Source organism: Girardinichthys multiradiatus, chromosome 15 (assembly GCF_021462225.1).
Source record: "Girardinichthys multiradiatus isolate DD_20200921_A chromosome 15, DD_fGirMul_XY1, whole genome shotgun sequence".
NCBI lineage: Eukaryota > Metazoa > Chordata > Actinopteri > Cyprinodontiformes > Goodeidae > Girardinichthys > Girardinichthys multiradiatus.
In genome coordinates this window covers 9,538,247-9,549,697 of record NC_061808.1, presented here as the reverse complement: position 1 = coordinate 9,549,697, position 11,451 = coordinate 9,538,247, and the positions used below count along the sequence as shown (strand labels likewise).

General features: G+C 43.3%; 1 protein-coding gene across 2 annotated transcripts in view; it reads left to right on the top strand.

The window, feature by feature from the left end:
- Positions 1-2,006: 2,006 nt before the first annotated feature.
- Positions 2,007-11,451, top strand: part of fntb (farnesyltransferase, CAAX box, beta) — a 29,722-nt gene continuing 20,277 nt past the window's right edge. The window contains exons 1-2 of one of the 2 annotated variants that reach the window (XM_047388604.1): positions 2,007-2,253; positions 7,391-7,455. In XM_047388604.1, the coding sequence (XP_047244560.1) occupies positions 2,155-2,253; positions 7,391-7,455 (164 nt within the window). In that variant the 5' untranslated portion in view covers positions 2,007-2,154. Of the gene's footprint in view, positions 2,254-7,390; positions 7,483-11,451 lie in introns of those variants that run through there. The other variant, XM_047388605.1, reaches the window with a different exon arrangement.

The window sequence follows — 11,451 nt, the reverse complement described above, 5'->3', positions numbered from 1 at the left end:
TACACTTCCGGTTACGCTTTTCAAAATAAAATCTTTCAAGACGCGCTCAAGTCACAACTTTGAAATACTCGTGGGAGAAAGGGATCATGCTCTTTTAATTTTGTGGTTTCATGCATTAGACCATGGTTACTAAATTAAAGCCGCGTATGTAGTCAGGCACCTAATATCAACTGTTTTGCAGTTTGCTGGTCTGGAGCATACAGTTATGTGCTTAACGCAATGCCAAAGCGTAAAGATATCAGCATTGGGAGTAGCATTGGCTCCAAATTACTCAGTGTAGCTAATGAGTTCTTTAGCTCATTTGCTCTACAAATGAAGGAAAAGAAGGAAAAATGTTTTTCTATTCTGCTTTGTGTAGTGAGACATGAAAATGTACCAGCTGCGCCTGGGAGAAATGTTAGTTTTAATCATTAGTTCTTCAACTGTAATTACAGTAAGCACTTCAATGACATTGCATAATATTTGAATGCACTTTTATGTGAGAAATAAAACAATGAGGACTGAGAGTAAAGGGGCAACATTCTGAGATTTAGAGGAAAGTGTGTGATTTACCCTTCAGCATAAACCAATTGTGCCAAAAAAACTTAAATTTTATTGGCTCAATAAGATTTTCTGAGGAGTTCCCTTTTAGTCCAGAAAATCTGAGTCACGGAAAACATGTTTAATGCAAAATTCTTCAGGTGAAATTGATTGAAAATACTCGTACTCGTACTTGTCTTCAGCTTTATCCGGGACCGGGTTGCGGGGGCAGCAGACTCAGCAGAGACACCCAGATGCCCCTCTCCCCAGACACCTCCTCCAACTCCTCCAGGGGGAGCCCAAGGCATTCCCAGGCCAGCCGAGAGACATAGTCCCTCCAGCGTGTCCTTGGCCGTCCCCTGGGCCTCCTCCCGGTGAGACGTGCCTGGAACACCTCCCGAGGAAGGCATCCGGTATAGATGCCCGAGCCATCTCAGCTGGCTCCTCTCGATGTGGAGGAGCAGCGGCTCTAGTCCGAGACCCTCCCGGATGGCCGAGCTCCTCACCCTATCTCTAAGGGAGTGCCCGGCCACCCTACGGAGGAAGCTCATTTCAGCCGCTTGTATCCGGGATCTCGTTCTTTCGGTCATGACCCAAAGTTCATGGTCATAGGTGAGGGTAGGAACGTAGACCGACCGGTAAATTGAGAGCTTCGCTTTTCGGCTCAGCTCTCTCTTCACCACAATGGACCGGCACAGCGCCCCCATTACTGTGGCAGCCGCACCGATCCGTCTGTCGATCTCCCGCTCCATTCTTCCCTCACTCGTGAACAAGACCCCGAGATACTTAAACTCCTCCACTTGAGGCAGGAACTCCCCTCCAACCTGGAGAGGACAAGTCACCCTTTTCCGGTCGAGAACCATGGCCTCGGACTTGGAGGAGCTGATCTTCATCCCAGCCGCTTCACACTCGGCTGCGAACCGCCCCAGCGCATGTTGTAGGTCTTGGCTAGAGGGGGCCAGCAGGACCACGTCATCTGCAAAAAGAAGAGACAAAATACACTGGTCCCCAAACCAGATTTCTCACCCACCCAGTTTAAATTTCATTTCATTGTCTTGATTTTACCTAAATTCTTTGCGCAAAATTCAATTTGAGCAGATTAAAAATGGTACTTAAATCAAAATGGAAAAAATTGAAAAAGCTTTCCTAAAAAAACTTTTTCTTAAAAAGTGTTTTCTGTTAATCAGTATTTTCTGCACCAAATGCCATCAAAATGTTAACGCATTATTAGTTTATTTTGAAGGGTCAACTGCACCGTTTCCTCAAAATCTGTTTTAAAAAATACAATTATGCGGCTCTTTTACATTTCTTCCTCATTGTCTGAGTTTCATTTTTAATAGTGTATAAAAATAATCTCTATTGCCATCAAAATGCTCGCAATTATTAAAGGTGACAATTTATTGATAAGAAAAAAAAAAAACCTTTCAGGTGCGACGCGTATCTTTTATCTTTTCGCGTTTCGGTGAATGAAGCGAAAAGGAGATTTGTTCCCTCTGACGCACCGTAGCTGGTTGTTCACGCAGCTTTTTACGCTTACTTGATCAAGAAATCAGAAAACTATCAAAACAACGTGAGAGTGTGGACAGTCCTGCTCCGTTATTGAATCTGTGCTGGCAGCGACGGTTTTCTGTCACCATGGACGGTATTCCCAGACCTCTGCGGTGCTTCGATGAGCAGCATCCGGCAGAAATGTTTGTGGATGACGGGGTGGAAACGGTGACTTCAGCGGAGCAGGTGAGCTAATGCACAGATTAGCTACATTGGCTACTTTGGAGCTAATGCTACTGTGTTTTTCTGTGTTTGGGGCTGGAGGTGAAAGTCGACAATAAAGTGTCTAGATTCTTCCTCAAAACACGTTTTGTTTTTATTCAGCTGATGAAAGGCGAAAACTTTGTGTTTTTTCCGTTGTAATCTCTGCTTTATCCTTCTTCGGTTGGCAAACTTTAGCCTCTACTTAGCTAACAATGGAAACATAATGAGATTACGTTTTTTATGCTTGGGACTTCACTGTTCGCCACTTCAGCTGATGCTAATCTTAGTTTAAAGACTTTTAACAACATTTTAACAACAAAGTAATTACCTCTTTGTTATTTTACAACTTTTTCTTAAAGAAAGTGTAATATTCAAGTAGAAAAACATAACGATAACTTAAATTTACTAATTTCTGAGTGTGCTGCAAGTCCAACTGATTTTTTCTTTTACTGTTAATATGTACTCTGACTCTTAAAAGTGTGCTTTTGTGTTTTTCTTTCTCTCTTAAATTTAGACATGATTCCATATAACCTGTACAATTCAACTGTTACCTTGTGGAACCACCTTTTGATTCAGTTGCAATATTAAGTCCTATTTTGTTCACAAATGTCATCAGTAATAATGGATCTAATTAACCTGAATGAAAGTTCAGCTGTGCTGGTAGGAGTTTGCTGACAATTACTCAACTTCTGTTATTCAGCAAACCTGTTTGTGGAGGATACAAAGGGTCAAAATGATCTCATTGCATAAAGGCGTCAGTCAGGAGAATGAAATGAAAAATTTCAGCACACAGTTACCAATAGTGAAAGACGGTACAGGACAACGGTGACATTTCATGACTACTACTGGTCAGTGAGGTTGCCAAGAGGCTGATAAGCAACAACCAACAAGCAGGGGTGAAAGTAGTTTTAAATTCTTGCCAGTACTTAGGGGCGGAGATAGAGGGGGGTCGGGGGAGGCACTGGGGGCATATATATATATATATATATATATATATATAATTCAATTCAATTCAATTCAGTTTATTTATATAGCGCCAATTCACAACACATGTTGCCTCAAAGCACTTCACAACAGTCAGGTACATACATTCCAATTAATCCTAACAATTGAACAGTTCAGTCAGATTCAGTTATTTATTCAAATTGGATAAAACGTTTTTCTGTCTAAGGAAACCCAGCAGATTGCATCCAGTCAGTGACTTGCAGCATTCCCTCCTCCCGGATGAGCATGTAGAGACAGTGGACAGTCACTGGCGTTGACTTTGCAGCAATCCCTCATACTGAGCATGCATGTAGCGACAGTGGAGAGGAAAAACTATCTTTTAACAGGAAGAAACCTCCACCAGAACCAGGCTCAGTGTGAGCGGCCATCTGCCACGACCGACTGGGGGTTTGAGAGAACAGAGCAGAGACACAAAAAGAACAAAGAAGCACTGATCCAGGAGTACTTTCTATGGGAAGGAAAAGTAAATGTTAATAGATGTAGCTCCTTTAGTCGTTTCACCCAGAAAGAAAGAACAGATAAACTCTGAGCCAGTTTTCAAGGTAAGAGTCTGAAAAAGAGCACATAGAGTTAGTCACAGTAGGAGCTCAGTCAATTGCCTTGTCTAGGAGAGAGAAAGGGTTAAACACTAAAAGACAGGGCTATGTGGATCATCGGTAGAGGGTGAGCATTAAGTTGTTGCCAGCAGAAGCTCGGACGATTCCCCTCTCCAGAAAGGTGTCACAGGCAGACACAGGGCCAGGTTTAGCTTCTAGGAAGAGAATAGAGAGAACAAGGTTAAAAGCTGAAATAACAGCAAATAATGCAAAATTGGAGAGTAGTGTGAGAATGTAGCGAAGAGGGTGAAAGTGGTCATTATGTCCTCCAGCAGCCTAAGCCTATAGCAGCATAACTACACAGGTAGTTTCAGTTCAGATTATTTAGTTAAGCGGCGCTTATTTACAACAATGTCATCTCAAGGAACCCCACAAAGGGTCCCACTGATGGTCATTGTTATACTAAAAACCACAAGGATTGGGATACCTCTCTCTTTCATACTGATTATAACCATTGGAAAAGAGAAGGGGTCATACAGGTAGCCGAAATGGAGGGTGTGTTTGCACCTCAACCATAACTGAGCCGGTTTAGGCTAAACCTGACTCCCCCTTATTCCAACCAACAGGGAGGGAGGAAGGCTAAGCCACTCTAACTATAAGCTTTATCAAAAAGGAAAGTTTTAGCCTAGCCTTAAAAGTACACAGGGTGTTTGCCTCACGGACTAAAACTGGGAGCTGGTTCCACAGGAGAGGAGCCTGATAACTAAAAGATCTGCCTCCCATTCTACTTCTAGAGACTCTAGGAACCACCAGTAAACCTGCAGTCTGAGAACAAAGTGCTCTGTTAGTAATATATGGAACAATCAGATCTCTGATGTATGATGGAGCTAGATCATTAAGGGCTTTATATGTGAGGAGTAGAATTTTAAATTCTATTCTGGACTTAACAGAATATATATATATATATTTTTTTTTTTCAATTGTTAAAGAACTGCCATGTATGAAACAAAGATAAACCGTTTTCTGATGCATAACTTTTCTTCAGCTTCCGTCTTCTCTTATAAACAAATATATTATTGTTCTCTGCTTTTTGGTCAAGTTTTGATTTAATTTAAATTAAACATTTGACAGTTCGGTTGTTTTCACAGTTTTATTTAAAAGTGTAGATGGTAAGTGATTTATTGTTCGTCCTGTCGTAATGCAAGCTGCGGGTTTTATGTCTGTGCACCACCTGTGTAAAATCTCCCAGTCCATTAAATCGAATGCACCAATCTCCATGGCAACCGCTCTGTTTTGGAGGTAAGTGCGCATGCGCTCTCGTGTAGTGTATGTGAAATCTCTTGTCATAAGCGGGGTTTTCGAGTTGTACTGTGTTGTTGTAATTCAGCAACATAACATGAAACAACTAGTTTCTCTCCCTTTGCTTTTAACGCGGGTATTTAGCAGCGAGCAGACAGACGTTAAACGTAGCGGTGCTCGTTTTAAAGGCTGGCCGTTCACAAAAACCTCGATGTCCGAGAGGAGAGAAGCAAAGCAAGAGCATTGAGGCTCCAACATAGCAGAACAGTTCAGAAACTATTTGGAATGAGGGGAAAAAAGCTATATTTATAAACAGATTAAGTCGTGTTTTAGACTGCCGTCGTTTTTAGATCTGATCTTCTTTGTGTGCTCGTGAATATTTGCAGCTGTAACTGGTTCAGGATGACGGCTTCATAGCAGACAGCCGTTCTTCCCGGTACTGTGTACCGGCGCAGAGTCTTTTAGTGGTACGCAGTACTGGACCGTACCGGCTCACTTACACCCCTGCCAACAAGGGCTGGTTGTCTTCTACGTGTGACAACACTCTTCAGTATTCACCATATGTCATATCAAGACTAAGAATTAGGGTTGAAAGACATCTTCTAAAGAAAACACCCAGACTTTTAAATCATCACAATCTGCTGGACTAAGAATGCATTTGTAAGGTAAAGTAGGCAAATAGTACCAAGTAAAGAAATTGGGTGTTGATGGACTCCTAACAACAAAGGCTGAATACTGAACTTGAATTAAAAGGTGCTTTAATAAAGTATTAGTGTTTGTACCCATATACGACCAGGTTATTACACCATTTTTATTGTTTCCCTTCTAATAGATTTGTTTGTTTTTCAGTTAAATTGTACAAGATAATTGACAAATATGTGAAAAAAGTTTTTAAATAATTAATCACGGCCTCAGTTTTTTACATCTTAAATCTGGCATTTTAAAAGGGCTTCAGTAGCCACTGTATGTTTATTGTTTTTTTATATATTTCCTATTAAGATGCACTTTTTCGCTATTGATATGGTTGTTACCTAATAAAACCTTTTGGCAAAATTATTAATTATGTATAGCAAAATCTCCCAAGAGTTGTATGTAAAAAAAAAAAAGATGTGTACAGAAAGCTGAAGTTCTGGGATATGCCCCCAGTTTGAATGGAAACCATTAAAGTCTGTGACCCCAAATGACTAAAAACCTGAGAAGATATTTAAAATAATGTTGAATTTAAGAGATATTGAAACATTAAACTCTTCAAAGCAAGCTATAAATTATTTACAATTTCTGATAGAATCTGGATGTTGCTTGGGATAATTAAGTATGACACTAATCTATTTTCCTACTGGATGTTTAAATGCAGTTTAAGGACTTGATCTGACTGTAGGATTTCCCAGTGATGAACAATTCTGGTTAAAATCATCCTCCATACATAAGCAAGAAGTGATTAGAATTAAAATATCTCTTAAAAAATATAATTGATAATGGGGTAGAAGACAAGAAAATACGAGCTAAAAGTTATTTCACTTGAAAGAAGAAGATCAAAATGGATATATGGTTTGTGTAAATAAATGGAAATGAAAAAAATCCAGCCTTGCACCTTGAGGAGGATGGTGAGTAAGGTAAAAAAATATCCAGCAGCAAATTCTCCATTGTTGAGTTATTCTCCTCCTCTAAGATACATTTATTTAATGCTAATCTTTACCAGACTGCCAATAAATGTGTACAGCATAAAACTAATATATTACAATGAGGGGTGCACAGATTGAGCAGCTCCGATTTCCTTAATTTTGAGAGATTGGTGATTAGCCAATATTTGTGTGAAACCAATCTTATCTAGCTGTCTAACCTGTTGCGCAAGTTTTGTTTCTTTTTTAAATGTGAAAAATGAAAGACTAAAGGAACTGCAGTGCTCTAAACATTTCATTTATAATTGCGGTTAAAACAAGTTTGTATTGTTTCACGGGTATTTTTCTACGTTTTTAATAAGATTGAAACGTTAAAGGTGTATTGTGACCTAACACCTGATAGTGTCAGTTATAAAAAAAAATAAATCGGTCAAAATCAGAATCAGCAGGTAAGGCTTTTTAAAGAACGTTGATCGGCCAGAAACTGCAATCGGTGCATCACTATTTATAATGAATGTGGCTGCCTCGTTTCTTATTTATGTTTTGTTGCCATATACGCAACACACACCACTGCTCTGTGTTTGAGTATCTCCACTAAGGCTTTTATCTCATTATTTTTGTCACAGTTGCTGTTTACACTCTGCTCTTTATTTTGTGTAGAAAAAAGTGGAACACGCCATTGAAGAAACCATCAGTGTTTACAAGCAGATACACAGCTTACCACAGTAAGTTCCTGCAGAACCATTTTTGAGGTTTGTGGGTTTCTACAATATTTATAGTGCAAATGATCACTTTTGAACTTATTTTAATATTCAAATCACATTGTAGTTTAAAGATTTGATTTTTCTTATTGATATTACAGTAAAGCACATTTGCATGACACCTGCTCAGAGCTAAAGTTGGCAAAACATGTTGCAGCAACATCCAGTATGTGAAAACTTTTTTCTAACTTTATTTTCTGGAGGGCTCTTCCTATTTTTTTGTTTCATTAATTGTTTTTTTCTGAAATAAATATAAGACAGGTGAAGACTGTATGGCTTAAAGGGAGTATCGCCTATTCTAAAAGTAGGATATAGACAGTTGACAAAGCTAACATTTGGAAATGTTTATTGACAAATTGGTCAGATTATGTGAAGCTCCAGCTGTTATAGTCACATATTCATTGGACCGGTACAACGATGACAGCTTTCATAGACCCTCCTGGAACATAGCTGTGATGTATGATGGCTGTTATCTAAAACGCTGTGCTGATCAGCCCACATACTTTGCTGTTGCTATCAGCTGTCATCCTTTCTCCGTGTGTCTGACTCATCTCATTTCTATGACAACTCTGCTTATGTGGAAGTATATTTGGTTCTATGAGAAAATGAATGTTATTGGTCAGAAAAGGATGTAGTTTTGTTAGTCAGCATCTATTCTGGGGTTTCATGGCGACAGTTTAGGGGTTGAGTATATTGAGTATATGACAAGCTGGAGTGGATTTTAACTTTTGATCATGCTATCCATCCATCCATCCATCCATCCATCATGCTATCCTTCCATCCGTCCCTCCATCCATCATGCTATCCTTCCATCCGTCCCTCCATCCATCATGCTATCCTTCCATCCGTCCCTCCATCCATCATGCTATCCTTCCATCCGTCCCTCCATCCATCATGCTATCCTTCCATCCATCCGTCCCTCCATCCATCATGCTATCCTTCCATCCGTCCCTCCATCCATCATGCTATCCTTCCATCCGTCCCTCCATCCATCATGCTATCCTTCCATCCGTCCCTCCATCCATCATGCTATCCTTCCATCCATCCGTCCCTCCATCCATCATGCTATCCATCCATCCATCCATCCATCCATCATGCTATCCTTCCATCCGTCCCTCCATCCATCATGCTATCCATCCATCCATCCATCCATCCATCCATCATGCTATCCTTCCATCCGTCCCTCCATCCGTAATGCTATCCTTCCATCCGTCCCTCCATTTATCATGCTATCCTTCCATCCGTCCCTCCATCCGTAATGCTATCCTTCCATCCGTCCCTCCATCCATCATGCTATCCTTCCATCCGTCCCTCCATCCATCATGCTATCCTTCCATCCATCCGTCCCTCCATCCATCATGCTATCCTTCCATCCGTGCCTCCTTCCATCCGTCCCTCCATCCATCATGCTATCCTTCCATCCGTCCCTCCATCCATCATGCTATCCTTCCATCCGTCCCTCCATCCATCATGCTATCCTTCCATCCATCCGTCCCTCCATCCATCATGCTATCCTTCCATCCGTCCCTCCATCCATCATGCTATCCTTCCATCCGTCCCTCCATCCATCATGCTATCCTTCCATCCGTCCCTCCATCCATCATGCTATCCTTCCATCCATCCGTCCCTCCATCCATCATGCTATCCATCCATCCATCCATCCATCCATCATGCTATCCTTCCATCCGTCCCTCCATCCATCATGCTATCCATCCATCCATCCATCCATCCATCATGCTATCCTTCCATCCGTCCCTCCATCCGTAATGCTATCCTTCCATCCGTCCCTCCATTTATCATGCTATCCTTCCATCCGTCCCTCCATCCGTAATGCTATCCTTCCATCCGTCCCTCCATCCATCATGCTATCCTTCCATCCGTCCCTCCTTCCATCCGTCCCTCCATCCATCATGCTATCCTTCCATCCGTCCCTCCATCCATCATGCTATCCTTCCATCCGTCCCTCCATCCATCATGCTATCCTTCCATCCGTCCTTCCATCCATCCGTCTCTCCATCCATCATGCTATCCATCCATCCGTCCCTCCATTCATCATGCTATCCTTCCATCCGTCCCTCCATCCATCATGCTATCCTTCCATCCGTCCCTCCTTCCATCCGTCCCTCCTTCCATCCGTCCCTCCATCCATCATGCTATCCTTCCATCCGTCCCTCCATCCATCATGCTATCCTTCCATCCGTCCCTCCATCCATCATGCTATCCTTCCATCCGTCCCTCCATCCATCATGCTATCCTTCCATCCGTCCCTCCATCCATCATGCTATCCTTCCATCCGTCCCTCCATCCATCATGCTATCCTTCCATCCGTCCCTCCATCCATCATGCTATCCTTCCATCCGTCCCTCCATCCATCATGCTATCCTTCCATCTGTCCCTCCTTCCATGCGTCCCTCCATCCATCATGCTATCCTTCCATCCGTCCCTCTTTCCATCCGTCCCTCCATCCATCATGCTATCCTTCCATCCGTCCCTCCTTCCATCCGTCTCTCCATCCATCATGCTATCCTTCCATCTGTCCCTCCTTCCATCCGTCCCTCCATCCATCATGCTATCCTTCCATCCGTCCCTCCATCCATCATGCTATCCTTCCATCCGTCCCTCCATCCATCATGCTATCCTTCCATCCGTCCCTCCTTCCATCCGTCCATCCATCATGCTCTCCTTCCATCCGTCCCTCCATCCATCATGCTATCCTTCCATCCGTCCCTCCTTCCATCCGTCCCTCCATCCATCATGCTATCCTTCCATCCGTCCCTCCATCCATCCGTCTCTCCATCCATCATGCTATCCTTCCATCTGTCCCTCCTTCCATCCGTCCCTCCATCCATCATGCTATCCTTCCATCCGTCCCTCCATCCATCATGCTATCCTTCCATCCGTCCCTCCATCCATCCGTCTCTCCATCCATCATGCTATCCTTCCATCCGTCCCTCCTTCCATCCGTCTCTCCATCCATCATGCTATCCTTCCATCTGTCCCTCCTTCCATCCGTCCCTCCATCCATCATGCTATCCTTCCATCCGTCCCTCCATCCATCATGCTATCCTTCCATCCGTCCCTCCTTCCATCCGTCCCTCCATCCATCATGCTATCCTTCCATCCGTCCCTCCATCCATCATGCTATCCTTCCATCCGTCCCTCCATCCATCATGCTATCCTTCCATCCGTCCCTCCATCCATCATGCTATCCTTCCATCCGTCCCTCCATCCATCATGCTATCCTTCCATCCGTGCCTCCTTCCATCCGTCCCTCCATCCGTCATGCTATCCTTCCATCCGTCCCTCCATCAATCATGCTATCCTTCCATCCGTCCCTCCATCCGTAATGCTATCCTTCCATCCGTCCCTCCATCCATCATGCTATCCTTCCATCCGTCCCTCCTTCCATCCGTCCCTCCATCCATCATGCTATCCTTCCATCCGTCCCTCCATCCATCATGCTATCCTTCCATCCGTCCCTCCATCCATCATGCTATCCTTCCATCCGTCCCTCCATCCATCATGCTATCCTTCCATCCGTCCCTCCTTCCATCCATCCCTCCATCCATCATGCTATCCTTCCATCCGTCCCTCCATCCGTCATGCTATCCTTCCATCCGTCCCTCCATCAATCATGCTATCCTTCCATCCGTCCCTCCATCCGTAATGCTATCCTTCCATCCGTCCCTCCATCCATCATGCTATCCTTCCATTCGTCCCTCCATCTATCATGCTATCCTTCCATCCGTCCCTCCATCCATCATGCTATCCTTCCATCCGTCCCTCCATCCGTCATGCTATCCTTCCATCCGTCCCTCCATCCATCATGCTATCCTTCCATTCGTCCCTCCATCTATCATGCTATCCTTCCATCCGTCCCTCCATCCATCATGCTATCCTTCCATCCGTCCCTCCTTCCATGCGTCCCTCCATCCATCATGCTATCCTTCCATCCGTCCC